Here is a 19,790-nt window from a genome sequence, read left to right on the forward strand (position 1 = left end):
CAGCCTTTTGGCTTGCCAAGTCTTTGTGGAGAGCTCTGCTGATCATCTCATATTCCTCCCCATATAAGTTAAGAATCTCTTGTCTCTCACTGCTAAGGATCTTCTCTTTATCTTTGGAATTTGGAAGTTTCACTACGAAATATCGGGTGTTGAATGGTCTTTATTAATTTCAGGGAGGCATCTCTCTATCTCCTGGATCTAAATACCTGTTTCCCTTCCCAAGTTAGGGAAATTCTCAGCTATGATTTTTTCAAATACACTTTCTGGTTTTCTGTCCCTTCGGTGCCTTCTGGAACCCCAATTAAAGGTCGATTTTTCCTTCTGAGCCTGTCATTTATTTCCCTTAACCTATCCTCATGATATTTTGTTTTTCTCTTTTTTCCTCAGTTTCCTTCCTTGCCATCAACTTGTCTTCTATGTCACTCACCCATTCTTCTACCTCGTTAACCCTCATCATTAGGACCTCCAGTTTGGATTGCATCTCATTTAATTGATTTTTAATTTTGGCCTCATTAGATCTAAATTCTGCAGTCATGAAGTCTCTTGAATCCGTTATGCTTTTTTATAGAGCCACCAGTAGCTTTATAATTGTTCTTCTGCATTGGTTTTCTGACATTGTATTTTAATCCAAATTCTATAACTCTTTGGGAGAGAGGACTGTTTCTGATTCTTTCTTTGTGGAGAGTTCTTCCTCCTAATCATTTTGCTCAGTGTAGAGTGGCTCAATCAAGTTTTACTGGGAAAAGGAGGAAAAGAGAGAAAAAGGGAGGGGGAACAAACCAAAAACAAAGAGGGGTATCCTCTGATTCTATATACTGTAAGTCCCTGGACTTCCCCTGGAGCTTCCCAGAGCTGCTTTGTTAAGAACTTGCTCTTCCCCTGTCCTTTCAGCTGGTCTTCTGGTGTTGGGGCCTCCTGTGCTGATTCTCAGGTGTGTGCACGGCTCAGGGGGAGCTGTTTATCCTGTGAGGCCCCTGCACCCTGGTGGTCCTGCTCAGTCCCAAGTACAAGGTGACACTATGAGGAACAACAACAGTGGCGGTGGCCAGCTATCCATCTCTGGAGTCAGCTCCCACAGTAACTACCACAGTCTCCCAATCCACAGGGGCCTGGATGCTCCAAGGGCGGGGGGCACTGATCTGCACAGTTCGGGGCTGCCCGGGGGTAGGAGCATCCTCGCTGCCCTTTGTCCTCCCGGCCTCTGCCTGTTCCGGGGGGAGTGCTTCATCTTAGGCTGTGTCCCCTGGGGCCCTGTGCTCGGTGGCCTGAGCGGCTGGAATCCTGCTTTTGGAGCCAAGCAGCCCCCTCTGTGGAGCTGCCGCCTGAGCTGCTCCCAAGGTCCCATGGGGCGCATGCCTTAGCCCTTTGGGGAGCTCAGCCTAGGGAGTGTGGGGTGCTCTCCCCTGGGGCACACTTCCTCTGTTAGTGACCCTGGAAGCCTGAGGGTATCACTACCCCTCCTGGGATCCTGCCCGAGCTCCCTGCAGGAACCTTTCCATCCAGGAAGATTGGTAAAATTCCTGCTTCTCTGGGACGGGGCTTTCCTGTCCTGGAGGCACTCCTCGCCTGGCCTTATCTCGGCTCCTTGTGGGGGCTCCTCCCCCTTGGATGGTTTTTTATTTGTTTATTTTTTTCCGTCTTCCTACCTCGATAGAAGCGTGAATTCTCCTCAGTGTAGCATTCCAACTGTTCTCTCTTTAAATCTCAGGCCGAATTCATAGTTTTTCAGGATGATTTGAAAGTTATCTAGGTAAGTTGCTAGGGACAGCTGACTTGAGGACACTACTCTTCCGCCATCTTGCCCTGCCTCCCAGTATTACAAATTTTTAAAAAGACTTCTATGTTATCCTTGTTAAACTGAAGTTCCTGCACAAAGCTGAGTATTTCCTGAATTTAAGGACTAGATTGACTTGTCCACATGTTTCTATATTTGATATGAAGATGTTATGAAAGACATTACATTTTGTTATACTGTATTCTCTTTATGAAGTCCCATGAGAAAATTTTTTTCTGGTCTGTTAGATCTGTTTACAACCTTACAGATACTGCCAATAATCATGCAATTAAATGTATCAACTTCTTTATAATGCCTGCCAGAAATTTTAAGTCATCATTTTGGTCCCCCTTCTAGAACACATAAGCTTTTATGTCATGCATTTGTAAACGACAAAAATGTAGTACTGGCTTCATCTAATCTTTCCTACTCTAATCATTTTCTCTACTTATTTTTATTTTACTTGGTATTCATCTATGAAAATAGTAAATCCTGTCTGGAGCAAATCTGGATATAAATAAGCATACATAGGAATAAATATAAACATCAAATGAAAAACAATGACTTTTAATGGCTTGAAATGTTTGCCTGGTGAACTTTTAAAAATTTTTAAATCAATTAGCCAACATACAGTACATTACTAGTTTCAGATTTACTGTGCAATAATTTATGAGTTGCGTATAACACCCAGTGCTCACCATATCGCACGCCCTCCTTAATGTCCCTCTCTCAATTACTCCGTCCCCCCACTCCCCTCCCCTCCAACAACCCTGTTTGATTCCTATAGTTAAGAGTCTCTCAAGATTTTTCTCCCTCTCTTGTGACTTCCCATTCAGTTTTCCCTCCCTTCCCCTATGATCCTCTACACTGTTCCTTATATTCCACACGTGAGTAAAACCATATGATAATTCTTCTCTGATGAGTATTTTTGCTCAGTGTAATATCCTCCAGTTTCATCCACATTGATGTAAATGGAAAATATTTATTCTTTCTAATGGCTAAATAGTATTCCATTGTATATATACATACAACGTCTTTACCCATTTGTCTGTTCATGGACATCTTGGCTCTTTCCACAGTCTGGTTATTGTAGACATTGCTGCTATAAAAATTGGGGTGTAGGTGCCCCTTCAGATCACTACATTTGTATCTTTGGGGTAAAATGCCTGGTGAAATTTTATCCAAGTTGATATTTAAGCATGTATACATATGAGATATAAAAAAATTAATCTCTGTTCCTCTAAAATTAACATCATAAAAATACGATGTAAAATAATTAAGAGAATATTGCACTTCTATATATTTTTAAAAACACAGGTATGCGGAATGCACATGCCTTCCCTATACATCACTTTTATAAGGACTTGCCCCACACACAATCTATTAAAAGCTCCCTATAGTTTTACTCTCCCCAGCACAAATATTCAAGTCCTATCTCCTTATTTTCATATACTTCTTATAGCAAATTACTATCAAACTATAATCTACCTTAGTTTGTTTTTACTGTGTCTTGAGAAAAATTTCTCTGTATTTCACGTTACATCCTTTACCATGTAGACATCAGGTTACTTTAAGACAATGTCAATTTTATATTCACTAATACTGCTTTTACAAGTGTATACACTAGGCATTCAATAAATATTTTTAAATATTTAAAATATTTAAAATGTTTTAAAATATTAAAATGATTCAGGTGACGATATGGCAGGGCAAGATGGCAGAGGAGTAGGAGTCCTCAACTCACTTGGTCCCACCAACTTACCAAGATAACATTCAAATCATCCTGAACACCTATAAAATTCGACCTGAGATTTAAAGACAGAATAGCCAAAAAGCTACAGAGAGAAGGGTTTTCACTTCTAACAAGGTAGGAAAGTGGAAAAAAAAAATAAAGTGGGGGAGGGGCACTGCCAAGGAGCCAGGGTAAAGCCAGTTGGTGAAACCTTCGGGTACAGGAAAGCCCAGCCCCAGAGAAGTGGGAACATTAAAAATCCACAGCGGATTCTTCCCAGATGGAAAAGCACTTAGCTGGGAAATCAAGCAGAATCACAGGAGGGGCAGTGAAGCCTCTAGTTTCCCAGAGTCACTAAGAGAAGAAGTGCGCCCAAAGGAAAGTGCATCACAAAATGTGGACTGATCTCTGTAAGGGCTAGACCATGCAACCAGGGGGGAATTTGGAAGAAGCTGGTTGGTTAGGTGGGCGGATCTGGATGGAGGTGTTTGCGCCCTACTGCCTTCAGGAGCCAGGACTCCCCAGAGCACAATTCCAGCAGCACAGGGTGCCATATTCCAGGGAGCCAAGTGGACAAATCCAAGGATCCTGCACTCCCCCTGGGACAGGCAGAAGTGGGGAGGGCACAGGACAGGGAGGACTCTCCTTTCACTGGGAACCCTGCAAGCTGTGCAGATCGGCACACCCTCACCTGACCCAGGAGCATCTAGGACAGTGCAGACTGGGAGACTGCATTAGTTACTAGTAGGGAACTGACTCCAGAGCTGGAAATCCAGCCACCACCAGTGTTGTTTTTACTTCTTGTTTCACCTTGTACCTTTGTTGACAGATCACATAAACAAGAGAAAAAAGAAGAACCATATCATCCTCACAATAGATGCAGAGAAAGCCTTTGACAAACTACAGGATCCATTCCTGATCAAAACTCTTCAGAGAGTAGAGGGACACTATCTCATACTTAAAGGATCTATCCAACAAGAGGACTTAATAATCTTCAATATATATGCCCCGAATGTGGGAGCTGCCAAATATTTAAACCAATTAATAACCAAAGTGAAGAAATACTTAGATAATAATACACTTATACTTGGTGACATCAATCTAGCTCTTTCTACCCTCGATAGGTCTTCTAAGCACAACATCTCCAAAGAAACAAGAGCTTTAAATGATACACTGGACCAGATGGATTTCACAGACATCTACAGAACTTTACATCCAAACTCAACTGAATACACATTCTTCTCAAGTGCACATGGAACTTTCGCCAGAATACACCACATACTGGGTCAGAAATCGGATCTGAACCAATACCAAAAGATTAGAAAGGTGCCCTGCATATTCTCAGACGATAATGCCTTGAAATTAGAACTAAATCACAACAAGAAGTCTGGAAGGACTTCAAACACGTGGAGGTTAAGGACCATCCTGCTAAAAGATGAAAGGGTCAACCAGGAAATTAAGGAAGAATTAAAAAGATTCATGGAAACTAATGAGAATGAAGATACAACTGTTCAAAATCTTTGGGATGCAGCAACAGCAGTCCTAAGGGGGAAATACATAACAATATAAGCATCCATTCAAAAACTGGAAAGAACTCAAATACAAAAGCTAACCTTACACCTAAAGGAGCTGGAGAAAAAACAGCAGATGGACCCTACGCCCAGGAGAAGAAGAGAGTTAATTAAAATTCGAGCAGAACTCAACGAAATCGAGACCAGAAGAACTGTGGAACAGATCAACAGAACCAGGAGTTGGTTCTTTGAAAGAATTAGTAAGATAGATAAACCATTAGCCAACCTTATTAAAAAGAAGAGAGAAAAGACTCAAATTAATAAAACCATGAATGAGAAAGGAGAGGTCACTACCAACACCAAGGAAATACAAACGATTTTAAAAACATATTATGAACAGCTCTACGCCAATAAATTAGGCAATCTAGAAGAAATGGACGCATTTCTGAAAAGCCACAAACTACCAAAACTGGAACAGGAAGAAATAGAAAACCTGAACAGGCCAATAACCAGGGAGGAAATTGAAGCAGTCATCAAAAACCTCCCAAGACACAAGGGTCCAGGGCCAGATGGCTTCCCAGGGGAATTCTATGAAACGTTTAAAGAAGAAATCATACCTATTCTACTAAAGCTGTTTGGAAAGATAGAAAGAGATGGAATACTTCCAAATTCGTTCTATGAGGCCAGCATCACCTTAATTCCAAAACCAGACAAAGACCCCACCAAGAAGGAGAATTACAGACCAATATCCCTGATGAACATGGATGCAAAAATTCTCAACAGGATACTAGCCAATAGGATCCAATAGTACATTAAGAAAATTATTCACCATGACCAAGTAGGATTTATCCCCGGGACACAAGGCTGGTTCAACCCTCGTAAAACAATCAGTGTGATTCATCATATCAGCAAGAGAAAAACCAAGAACCATATGATCCTCTCATTAGATGCAGAGAAATCAGGAACAAGATAGGGATGTCCACTCTCACCACTGCTATTCAACATAGTATTGGAAGTACTAGCCTCAGCAATCAGACAACAAAAAGACATTAAAGGCATTAAAATTGTCAAAGAAGAAGTCAAACTCTCCCTCTTCGCCGATGACATGATACTCTACATAGAAAATCCAAAAGCCTCCACCCCAAGATTGCTAGAACTCATACAGCAATTTGGTAGTGTGGCAGGATACAAAATCAATGCTAAGAAATCACTGGAATTTTTATACACTAACAATGAGACTGAAGAAAGAGAAAGTAAGGAGTCAATCCCATTGGCTATTGCACCCAAAAGCATAAGATACCTAGGAATAAACCTAACCAAAGAGGTAAAGGATCTATACCCTAAAAACTACGGAACACTTCTGAAAGAAATAGAGGAAGACACAAAGAGATGGAAAAATATTCCATGCTTATGGATTGGCAGAATTAATATTGTGAAAATGTCCATGCTACCCAGGGCTATTTACACGTTTAATTCAATCCCTATCAAAATACCATGGACTTTCTTCAGAGAGTTGGAACAAATCATCTTAGTATTTGTGTGGAATCAGAAAAGACCTCGAATAGCCAGGGGAATGTTGAAAAAGAAAACCAGAGCCGGAGGCATCATAAACCCGGATTTCAAGTTGTACTACAAAGCTGTGATCATCAAGACAGTGTGGTACTGGCACTAAAACAGACACAGATCAATGGAACAGAATAGAGAACCCAGAAATGGGCCCTCAACGTGGAGGCTGAGAAAATTAAGGCCATTCCACTTTAAGTTCAGCTTTAGCACAAGTACAGCCATCTCAGGCCCCTGTGAATAAGAGCTGAAATTTACAGCTTAATGCCCTCGAAAGTCCCAGATTAGAATGAGAACAGAGCTCAATGCTCTTGAAAGCCCCGTATCAGAACATAAACAGAACTTCAGAAATTCCTCAATCTCTTCTGGAGGTCCCCTAGACCAGCCCATAAAACTAAGCTGAAACCCACCTCAGGGTCCAAGTCCCTGCTCCGCTGTGTCGGGTATAACTTGGACCCAAGCTTGAGCTTGTAAATAAACCCTCATGGATTTGCATTGGTGTCCGCTTTTTGGTGGTTTCTTGGATACCTAATCTTGGGCACAACACTCAACTCTATGGCCAACTAAAATTCGACAAAGCAGGAAAGACTATCCACTGGAAAAAAAAGACAGTCTCTTCAATAAATGGTGCTGGGAAAATTGGACATCCACATGCAGAACAATGAAACTAGACCATCCTCTTGCACCATACACAAAGATAAACTCAAAATGGATGAAAGATCTAAATGTGAGACAAGATTCCATCAAAATCCTAGAGGAGAACACAGGCAACACTCTTTTTGAACTTGGCCACAGCAACTTCTTGCAAGATACATCTATGAAGGCAAGGGAAACAAAAGCAAAAATGAACTATTGGGAATTCATCAAGATAAAAAGCTTCTGCACAGCAAAAGAAACAGTCAACAAAACTCATTGACAACCTGCAGAATGGGAGAAGATATTTTCAAATCAGATAAAGGGCTAGTATCCAAGAGCTATAAAGAATTTATTAGGCTCAACACCCAAGAAAAAAGCAATCTAATCATGAAATGGTCAAAAGACACGAACAGTAATTTCACCAAAGAAGACATAGACATAGCCAACAAACACATGAGAAAATGCTCCACATCACTGGCCATCAGGGAAATACAAATCAAACCACAATGAGATGCCACCTCACACTAGTAAGAATGGTGAAAACTTACAAGACGGGAAACAACAAATGTTGGAGAGGATGTGGAAGAAGGGGATGTTGGTGGGAATGTGAACTGGTGGAGCCACTCTGGAAAACTGTGTGGAGGTTCCTCAAAGAGTTAAAAAATAGAGCTACCCTATGACCCAGCAATTGCACTACTGGGGATTTACCCAAAAGATACAGATGCAGTGAAAAGCTGAGACACCTGCACCCCAATGTTTATAGCTGCAATGTCCATAATAGCCAAACTGTGGAAGGAGCTTCAATGTCCATTGAAAGGTGAATGGATAAAGAAGATGTGGTATATGTATACTATGGAATATTACTCAGCCATTAGAAACAAAAAACACCCACCATTTGCTTCAATGTGGATGGAACTGGAGGGTATTATGCTGAGTGAAGTAAGTCACTCAGAAGGACAAGTACAACATATGGTTTCACTTATACGGGGAATATAAAAAATAGTCAAAGGGATTATAGGGGAAAAGAGAGAAAATGAGTGGGAAAAATCAGAAAGGGTGACAGAGCATGAGAGATTTGTATCTCTGGGAAATGAACAAGTGGTAGCAGAAGGGGAGGTGGGTGGGGGAATGGGGTAACTGGGTATCGGGCCCTGACGGGGGCACTGGACATGATGAGGACTGGGTGTTATACTATATGTTGGCTAATTGAACTCCAATAAAAAAATATACAATAAAGGGACGCCTGGGTGGCTCAGCGGTAGAGCATCTGCTTTTGGCTCAGGGTGTGATTCTGAGATCTGGGATCGAATCCCACATCGGGCTCCTGCAGAGAGCCTGCTTCTCCCTCTGCCTGTGTCTCTGCCTCTCTCTCTCTCTCTCTCTCTCTCTCTCTCTCTCTCTCTCTCTGCTCTCATGAATAAATAAATAAATTCTTTAAAAATATATATACAAAAAATGATTCAGGTCATAAGAGTCACTGCTCAGTTGCCCTACTTTCTCCCTTTAAACTAAATCTCAGTCACCTCAAATTAGTAGTTTCTCATTATCTTTCTCCCATTAAATTGTTGCTATTGTTTCCTTAAAGGCTGTTATCTATTGTTGTGTGTATAGTAACTTCAACTTTCACTTCTTCAATGTTAGATGTACAAAAGTCAAGAACCAGACCTACACACTTCTAAGAATCATACCATTAAGCACTTAATAAACAGATTTAATAATGAATTTCATTATTTTGATAATGAAATTAATCATGAATTTCTCAACGTCTCTATTTTGAAACTTAAGCTCCTTAGAGCTTAGGAGTTTCACATCATCCATACGTCACCCAGTCCCTATCCCTGCTGTACACACACTTCTTTAATGATAATAGGTGAATTCATGCACTCATATATGAATTGGTGTATAATTATTACTTTTGTGATAGAGCTAAGAAATATAGATAAAATCACTCAGAAAGAACAAGCTGTGGATTATGCCAGCATTTTTAAAAGGAAAACTTTTTTAAAAAAATCAAACTACTTTGATATAGGCAGCTAATAAACAGCATGTTCTATTTTGTCCCAAAGAAATGAGTGAGCCCACAGTACCGGAAAACATTGTTTATAATAGAGAAATATAAAGAAATAGAACTAAGATACCACAGAAATAAAAGGAGTAAAATTAGAGAGTTAACTTTGTGTGTATTCTTTTACAAATTTATAAATGGCACATTTTCCAAATTTCTATGTGTACACTTTTTCTGCTAAATGTTTAAAAGAGAAAAAAAATGTGGAATAAGGCATTTATTACCTTTCCAAAGGATCCCTGACCAAGCACCTTGAGCAACTCGAACTGTGCAGGATCTGCCTTCTCATATCCTTCCTTAACATGATGAGTAATAGGGATTTCTTTAACAACTCCTTCATCCTGTAAAAAAAAAATCTAAACAATTCTCAAAACTAGTTGCAACATCTAATGATTAGCTCCATTTAGATCCAGAAATTACACCAGAAAATAACTGACTATCCAACTCCTTCACATTAGCACAGAGTTTTATGGGCTACTGGTATATTTCAATTCCCTATTTTCTCACACAGAGATCGACCACCACCACCACCACCTCTATTATATAATTACACATAAACATAAGCACATAAAATCTATGCTTCAGGTTTCCCTTCCAACTAGGTAGTGATAGAAGAAAAAAATCAACAACTAATAGTTTTAAGACCCTCACTGGAGGGGTGCCTGACTGGCCCAGGCAGTTGAGCATGCAATTCTTAACACCATGTAAATTCTGGTCTGGATTCCAAGAATATTCTCAGTCAAGTCATGCATTAATTGATTGATTAATAAATATTGACTATGGTCAAAGTGGGCATGAGCATAATCCCAAGTAAACCAGACTCCTTGGCAGCTAAAATAACTTCCATGTTACACAATTAGCCAAACATTCACTCTCTCATGAGGGCAGGAGAGGAATTTTAGCTTTAGGTATCAGTAACCACTAATCAGCCAGAAATGAAGAATCAGCTCTAAAAGTATGTCTATGGATGTTTGTTATACATCAAGATGGTATTTCAACAGACTTGTAAGTGGCTATGAGAGTTAATTTGCCCCCAAAAGTCAAAAACTGTTTTTAGGGATGCCTGGGTGGCTCAGTGGTTGAGGGTCTGCCTCTGGCTCAGGGCATGATCCCAGTCCCTGGATCGAGTCCCACATCGGGTTCCCTGCAAGGAGCCTGCTTCTCCCTCTGGTCTGTGTCTCTGCCTCTCACTGTAGGTCTCTCATGAATAAATAAATAAAATATTTTAAGAAAAACTTTTTAATGCAAATACATATGCTTTGCAGCTACCATTCTATATGGCTTATCTATATGCACCTTTGCAATAGAATATGTGTATACCAAAAGCAACATCAGACTGTATACTCTAAATATTATGGTTAACTGAGTTTTCACTACATACTACGAATGTACTACTGGTCTTTAGAGCATATAATAAAAACACGTATTAGGATTCTTCTCTACCTGAAAGAACACTGGTAGAAGAGTCAGTAGACTAAGATTTGCTCCTAGCTCTGCCATGCATAAGACAAGTGGCCTTAGCCAAATCACAAATGACTCTACTTCACTGCTCTCACATGACAAACAGATTACATTACATGGATCTTTAAGGTTCCCCATAGGTCTGTGATTCTATGTTGAACACAGTACAGCATTTTCATGGCTAAGTATTTTAGTATCTGACATTTAAGACCATCATTATGGGGATCCCTGGGTGGCGCAGCGGTTTGGTGCCTGCCTTTGGCCCAGGGCGTTGAGCTCCCGGTGCATGGAGCCTGCTTCTCCCTCTGCCTATGTCTCTGTCTCTCTCTCTCTCTCTGTGTGACTATCATAAAAAAAAAGACCATCATTATAAACATGGGTCATAATGACATTAGTTTTTAAAAAATGTTCAGAGCTAGGAAACAACTGTACTGTACTAGTTACTGTCACCAAGGAAACAATTATACTCTAGTTAGTTTCACCAAAGCTAAGAATGTCTTCCAAATTAAAGTGTCTGCTCAATGTCTCTTTTCTTAATTAAAATCCAGATGCCCAGCCTTTAAAAATGTAATATGTCTTTCATTTTTTGGCAGCATTACCATAAAAAGTTTCCAACATGAGAAATGCTACTAGATTAGAAAAGATCACTTTTCCCAGGGGATAGCCACCATAAAATATTGGTACTCTGTGTCCTAATAAATCACCTTACCTTGTCTTTCTCTCTCACTAGACTGTGAACTTCCTGAATGCAGGTATTATCACATTCATCTCTGCATTCCTAAGGCTTTGCATAATACTTGTTTGATTTTATGGAAGCAGACAGCCTCGGAAATCCACACAATTTCATAAATAGAGAATGAGGAAAAAGTTGTTTTAATTTATATGGATAGATAGTATTATATACAATATATATTTTAATATATAATGTTTATTATGTTTCGTGTATAGTTGACACACAATGTTACATTACTTTCAGGTACACAAGGTATTGGTTCAACCATTCTATATGATATCCTGTGCTCACTACAAGTATAACTACTGTCACCATACAATGCTATTACTTTACCATTGACTATACTTCTTAATGCTGTAGCTCCTATTCCCATGACTTACTCATTCCTCAACTGGAAGCCTGCATCTCCCACTTCACTTCACTCATTTTACCCATCCTCCAGATTCCCTCCCCTCTGGCAATCATCAGCTTATTCTCACTTGTAAAAAGAAAGATTTTCAAGATAAATTAAATAGTAAAAAAACACGTAAAATTATTTTTAAATGTCTTTAATAAAAACTGAAAATAGGTATCCAGAGTTAATTTTTTAAAAGATTTTAATTTATTTATTCATGAGACACACACACACACACACACACAGAGAGAGAGAGAGAGAGAGAGAGAGAGAGAGAGAGAGAGAGGCAGAGACACAGGCAGAGGGAGAAGCAAACTCCATGCAGGGAGCTCAACGCCGGACTCGGTCCCGGGTCTCCAGGATCATGCCCTGGGCTGAAGGCAGAAGCTAAACCTGTGAGCCACCCAGGCTTCCCCCAGAGTTAATTTTTTAATATACAAAGGAAATAAGGAAATATGAAATTCATCCTATATAGTGGAATTGTGTCAGTTTTGAACAGAACTGATTTTATATCTAAATTTAATGAAATAAGCATTTTTTCTTCAGAGTGTGAGGAATATAAATAAACATTTTTCAAGATTATCCATGGTCAGTACTTTTATTACACTGTGTTGTACTCAATATAAATGAAGGGCACAATGACTCCAGAATCTGTACTTTTTAAAAAATGCTGACATTAACTTACTGATTGGCCATGTCTTCTCTAATAAACACACATATGCTCCTAAGCAAACAACTACTATGTACTATGTTACTAAATTATAGCTAGGCTGCATTTAAGTAAAGAGTAGCTTATAATGCCTTAGCTGCAAATAAAAATCACTAGTAAAATAAATATTTATTTAACACACATGTTTGAGTTCCATCCTCAAAGATTATGGTTCAGTAGAACTAGAGTGAGACCTAGTATTTTTTAAAACCTCCCAGATGATTCTGATACATGCTCAGGATTGAAAAGTAGTATTTAGGTGCTTCTAAGATACAGGTACATAGATATATAAATATAGATAGTCATACACATATATACACACATACATACACATGGTTACTTATTATACAAGTGGTTTATAATTTGCATGTGCTACCTCTTTTTTTTACTGTCAAATTCTCTGATACTCTCTATGTCATAATTTCCAATATTCATCTTTCTTATTTCATCTCCTCCCCAACCCATTCTTGTCTACTGCCTAACATTTCTTAGCATCTCCAAGGCTATATTTATTGATGTTTAATACTAAAACATTATTTTTGTGTCATCTGTAGCCCTCCTTCCTTCTTCTACTTCACTTTCTTCTGGTTCTGCACCATTCCAAAAATCTTGAGACTGGTAGTGTTCTAGCCTGAAACAAGGTAGTAATGTACCTATCAACAATCCATTTGTTTTCTTCTAAGAGTGAATCTTCAAATACTTTTCTCTATCCTGGTATAATAAAGTCATGATGTATTACATAATCTTCCCATACACACAGTCTTTTATCTTTAATTACTCACTCATTCAGAAAAATCAACAACATTCATGGAGCATATGCTATGTATCATACACTGTGCTATCTACTTGGGATACAGAGATAAAATGTAGACTGGAGGATAACAAATTTTGTCAGATATGTCACATCCCTTAATGAAACAAAAAGGTATACAGTATGCTATGGGCTGAATCGTTTCCCCTCAAAATTCATGTGCTGAAGTCTTAACCCCCAGCACCTCAGAATGTGACTATTTGGAGACAGGGTGTTAAAAAAATAAGGTCATTAGGATGAACCCTTATCAAATATGACTGGTGTTCCTTTAAGAAGAGAAGATTAAGACATAGACACACACAGAAGAAAAAGCATGTAAAAGCACAGGGAGAAGACTGACATCTATAAGCCAAGGAAACAGACCTCAGAAGAAATTAACTTTGCCAACAATTTGCTCTTGAACTTCTAGCCTCCAGAATTGTGAGAAAATAGATTTGTTGTATAAGTTACTTGGTCTGTGATACTTAGTTATGGCAGCCCTAACAAACTTATACATAGTACCTAATCATAGTTGATATCTGTAAAGAAAGCTAACAGTGTGAAATTAAGATTTAATAACTTTGAAATAGGAACCACTGTTCTTTCCAAAACAACATGACAAATCTGAGGCGAGAATGAAGGTGAGTTAGTTTTTTTTTTTTGTTGTTGGAATATCATAGTAATTGTTGATAAATACAAAAATTATGAAGGCCCAATCACAACCAAAACAGTATGTTCTGACCTCTACAATCTGTGATCATCTTTTTAATTCAGGGAGCCAACAATGCTGTTTATACTGGAAAAATATACTGATAGAATATAAAACAAAATGCAAAATACACTACTGCCCCAATCTTTTGACAACTGACTTGAAATCACCTGTTAATGAGAAAAAGAAACTGAAGACAATTTATTAGGAAATCATACTATATGATATTATTATGACTGCTTCCTATAAGCATAGATACCTCCAGAAAACAGGTCAAAATAAGAGGGATGGACCAAGAGAGTATAATGCTAAGAGAAGTAAGTCAGAGAAAGACAAATATCATATGATTTCACCCATATGTGGAATTTAAGAAACAAAATAAATGAGTAAAGGGGGAAAAAAAGAAAGAGATATGCCAATAAACAGACTCTTAATTATTAAGAACTGATGGTTATCAGAGGGAAGGTGGTGGGGGATAGGTGAAATAGATGATGGAAATAGAGTGTACTTGTCATGATGAGCATGGGGTGATGTATGGAATTGTTAAGTCACTATATTGTACACCTGAACCTAATATAACACTGCATGTTAACTATACTGGAATTAAAACTAAAAAGTGAAAATAAAGAAGACAGATTTTTAAAGCATTATTTTATGGGTTTTATACATTATTGCAATATCCATCTGTTCAAACATTTGCTATATTTCTGGGTAGATAGGACAGTTTGATCACCGAGAAATTCCAAAAGCATTTAGTTATAGATTTATTAAAATGTACATGCAGGGATCCCTGGGTGGCGCAGTGGTTTGGCGCTTGCCTTTGGCCCAGGGCGCGATCCTGGAGACCCGGGATCGAATCCCACATCAGGCTCCCGGTGCATGGAGCCTGCTTCTCCCTCTGCCTATGTCTCTGCCTCTCTCTCTCTCTCTCTGTGACTATCATAAATAAATAAAAAATTAAAAAAAAATTAAAAAAAAATGTACATGCAGAGATCTGGGAAAGCAGCTTGATGTACTCTTCGCATGCAGTGAAAAATCTAGGGTCAAGGAAAACCAAGCTAAGTATCAGCATACTATGAAAGAAGGCTAACAGTAATAATAATGTAAATGTCAAAACACCACCAGGGTGAGCGAAACGCCTCAAATAATGTACTTATTAGAAAGTAATTACAGAATATTTAGGCTAGGAAAATAGTACAAATTTGTATTGACTGAAAATCAAACAAGGGTAGCAAACTAGTTCCCTCTTGGCTTGGATTATTCTATTTACTAGGATCAGCTCTTTAGTTCCCTCATCTATAAAATAGCAATAAAATTTGCCCTATTTCAGACCTGCATGACAGAGTCAACTGAGAACTGAGAAAAACACAGTATGTCTATAAAATTGAAGTTATTGAATTATTTGTTCTATTTATCTTTGCATTGCTTCTGGTATAGCATACAACTGCACCTACTATTGACTAGGCATCAATATTTAGATGAACAGTAATTGTTTATCAAAGAGTTTTGCATATCTACAGTACAAGGGTTTGAAATAATTTTTCTATTGCAAAACTTTTCCCTTTATCATATTAGCTGTAGTTTTTTATAGTGCATTATTTTTTTTCAAGTTTTTCTTTAAATTCTAGTTAGTCAACACATATTGTAATAACGGTTTCAGGAATAGAATTTAATTATTCATCACTTACATATAACACCAAGTGCTGATCACGAGTACCCTTCTTAATAACCATCAACTATTGAGCCCATTCCCCTGCCCACCTGTCTTCATCAACCTGCAGTTTGCTTTCTCTAGTTAAAAGTCTCTTATGGTGTGCCTCCCTCTATTTTTTTCTTCTACTTCTATTTCATCTATTGTTTCTTAAATTCCACGTGTGAGTGAAATCATATGATATTTATCTTTCTTTGTTTTCACTTAGCATAATACACTCTACCACCATCCAAATCACAGCAAATGGCAAGTATCGTTCGTTTTATAGCTGACATCCTCTTTATCTATCATCAGTTGATGGACACACAGGATCTTTCCATAACTTACCTATTGTTGACAATGCTGCTATAAAAATCAGGATACACGTGCCCCATTGAAATAGTATTTTTGTATCCATTGCATAAATACCTATTAGTGTGATTGCTGGTCCAGTGGCAGTTATTTTTTTAACTGTTTGAGGAACCACCATGCTAATTTCCAGAGTGGCTACACCACTTTGCAATCCCACCAACAGTATGAAAGGGTTTCCTTTCTACATATTCTCACCAAAATTTGTTTCCTGTATTGTTAATTTTAGCCATTCTGACAGGGATAAGTTGGTATCTCATTGTTTGGATTTGTCTTTCCGTGATGATGACTGATGCTGAGCATCGTTTCATGTGCTTATTAGCCATCTGTAGTCTTCTTTGGAAAAAAGTCTATTAATGTGTACTGCCCATTTATAAAATGGATTATTTGCTTTTGGGGTGTTGAGTGTGATAATGTCTTTACAGATTTTGGATAACGCTTTATCAGATAGGTCATTTGCAAATATCTTCCCCAATTCTGCAGGCGGCCTTTTAGTTTTGTTGATTGTTTCTTTCACTGTGCAGAAGTTTTATTGTGATGAAGTCCCAACAGTTCATTTTTTAAAGATTTATTTATTTATTTATGATAGACAAAGGGAGAGAGAGGGAGAGAGGCAGAGACACAGGAGGAGGGAGAAGCAGGTTCCAGGCTGGGAGCCCGATGTGGGACTCAATCCCGGAACTCCAGGATCGCGCCTTGGGCCAAAGGCAGGCACTAAACCGCTGAGCCACCCAGGGATCCCCCCAATAGTTCATTTTTTTAAATCAATAGTTCATTTTTACTTTTGTTTCCCTTGCCTCAAGAGAATGTCCAGTAAGAAGTCTTTGTAGCCAATGTCAAAGTGGTTACTACCTGTGTTATTCTTCAGGATTTTTACGGTTTCCTGTCTCACATTTAGGTCTTTCAACCATTTTGAATTTATTTTTGTGTATGGTATAAGAAAGTGGTCCAGATTCATTCTTCTGCATGATGTCATCCAGTTTTCCCATTGTCATTTGTTGAAAATACTGTTGTTTTTCCATTAGATATTCTTTCCCAGTTTGTTGAACATGAATTGGTATCGGTGTGGGTCCACTTCTGGGTTCTCTATTCTGTTCCATTGGTCTATGTGTCTGTTTTTGTGCCAGTACCATACTGTCTTCATGACTACAGTTTTGTAATATAGCTTTAAATCCAGAATTGTGTTTCCTCCAGGTTCACTTTACTCTTTCAAGATTGTTATGGCCACTTGGGGTCTTTTGTGGTTTCATACAAATGTTAATACTGTTCTAGATCTGTGAAAAATGGTGGTATTTTGAAAAGATTGATTTGGGTAAATATGTAGATTGATTTGGGTAGTAAAGACATTTTAAAAAGGTTTATTCTTCCAATGAATAAGGCTGGAGTGTCTTTTCATTTCTTCATGTCATATCTTCATTTCTTTTCATTTCTTCGTGTCATCTTCAAATTCTTTCATCAGGGTTTTATGGTATTCAGAATGCCTTTCTTTTACCTCTTTGGTTAGGTTTATTCCGTGGTATCTTATGCTTTTTGGTTCAATTGTAAATGGGAATCGATTCCTTCATTTTTCTTTCTGCTTCTACAATGTTTGTGTAGAGAAAGGCAAATGTAATTGATTTTGTACTATGTGATTTTGATGAATTCATAAATTAGTTCTAACAATTTTTTATAAATTTATTTTTATTGGTGCTCAATTTGCCAACATATGGAATAACACCCAGTGCTCACCCCATCAAGTGCCCACCTCAGTGCCCATCACACTGTCACTCCCACCCCCCCAACTCCACTTCCACCACCCCTAGTTCGTTTCCCAGAGTTACAAGTCTTTAATTTTCTCTCTCCTTTTATGATAGTTCCCATTCATTTTTTCTCCTTTCTCCTTTATTCCTTTTCACTATTTTTTATATTCCCCAAATGAATGAGAACATATATTGTTTGTCCTTCTCCGATCGACTTATTTCACTCAGCATAATACACTCCAGTTACATCCACCTCAAAGCAAATGGTGGGATTTTGTCATTTCTAATGGCTGAGCAATATTCCATTGTATACATATACCACATCTTCTTTATCCATTCATCTTTCGATGGACACCGAAGCTCCTTCGACAGTTTGGCTATTGTGGGCATGGCTGCTATAAACATTGGGGTGCAGGTGTCCAGCGTTTCACTGCATCTGTATCTTTGAGGTAAATCCCCAGCAGTGCAATTGCTGGGTCGTAGGGCAGATCTATTTTTAACTCTTTCAGGAACCTCCACACAGTTTTCCAGAGTGGCTGCACCAGTTCACAGTCCCACCACCAGTCTACGAGGGTTCCCTTTTCTCCACATCCTCTCCAACATTTGTGGTTTCCTGCCTTGTTAATTTTCCCCATCCTCACTGGTGTGAGGTGGTATCTCATTGTGGTTTTGATTTGTATTTCCCTGATGGCAAGTGATGCAGAGCATTTTCTCATGTGCATGTTGGCCATGTCCATGTCTTCCTCTGTGAGATTTCTCTTCATGTCTTTTGCCCATTTCATGATTGGATTGTTGGTTTCTTTGGTATTGAGTTTAATAAGTTCTTTATAGATTTTGAAACTAGCCCTTTATCTGATATGTCATTTGCAAATATCTTCTCCCATTCTGGAGGTTGTCTTTTAGTTTTGTTGACTGTATCCTTTGCTGTGCAAAAACTTCTTATCTTGATGAAGTCCCAATAGTTCATTTTTGCTTTTGTTTCTTTTGCCTTTGTGGATGTATCTTGCAAGAAGTTACTGTGGCCGAGCTCAAAAAGGGTGTTGCCTGTGTTCTCTTCTATGATTTTGATGGACTCTTGTCTCACATTTAGATCTCTCATCCATTTTGAGTTTATCTTTGTGTATGGTGAAAGAGAGTGGTCCAGTTTCATTCTTCTGCATGTGGATGTCCAATTTTCCCAACACCATTTATTGAAGAGACTGTCTTTCTTCCAATGGATAGTCTTTCCTCCTTTATCGAATATTAGATGACCATACATTTCAGGGTCCACTTCTGGGTTCTCTATTCTGTTCCATTGATCTATGTGTCTGTTTTTGTGCCAGTACCACACTGTCTTGATGACCACAGCTTTGTAGTACAACCTGAAATCTGGCATTGTGATGCCCCCAGATATGGTTTTCTTTTTTAAAATTCCCCTGGCTATTCGGGGTCTTTTCTGATTCCACACAAATCTTAAAATAATTTGTTCTAACTCTCTGAAGAAAGTCCATGGTATTTTGATAGGGATTTCATTAAACCTGTAAATCGCCCTGGGTAACATTGACATTTTTACAATATTAATTCTGCCAATCCATGAGCATGGAATACTTTTCCATCTCTTTATGTCTTCCTCAATTTCTTTCAGAAGTGTTCTATAGTTTTTAGGGTATAGATCTTTTACCTCTTTGGGTAGGTTTATTCCTAGGTATCTTATGCTTTTGGGTGCAATTGTAAATGGGATTGACTCCTTAATTTCTCTTTCTTCAGTCTCATTGTTAGTGTATAGAAATGCCATTGATTTCTGGGCATTGATTTTGTATCCTGCCACGCTACCAAATTGCTGTATGAGTTCTAGCAATCTTCGGGTGAAGGCCTTTGGGTTTTCTATGTAGAGTATCATGTCATCGGTGAAGAGGGAGAGTTTGACTTCTTCTTT

At 38.5% G+C, this 19,790-nt stretch overlaps 1 protein-coding gene across 8 annotated transcripts in view; it reads right to left on the minus strand.

The window, feature by feature from the left end:
- Nucleotides 1-19,790, minus strand: part of RPS6KA6 (ribosomal protein S6 kinase A6) — a 199,826-nt gene that overhangs the window by 112,189 nt on the left and 67,847 nt on the right. For 6 of the 8 annotated variants that reach the window (XM_041740161.1, XM_041740156.1, XM_041740160.1 and 3 more), the window contains one exon: nt 9,506-9,637. The exons of 1 other annotated variant lie outside the window; for it this stretch is intronic. In XM_041740161.1, coding sequence (XP_041596095.1) covers nt 9,506-9,637 — 132 coding nt within the window. The remainder of the gene's footprint in view (nt 1-9,505; nt 9,638-19,790) is intronic. One more of the 8 variants, XM_041740155.1, reaches the window with a different exon arrangement.

This window comes from Vulpes lagopus, chromosome X (assembly GCF_018345385.1).
Source record: "Vulpes lagopus strain Blue_001 chromosome X, ASM1834538v1, whole genome shotgun sequence".
NCBI lineage: Eukaryota > Metazoa > Chordata > Mammalia > Carnivora > Canidae > Vulpes > Vulpes lagopus.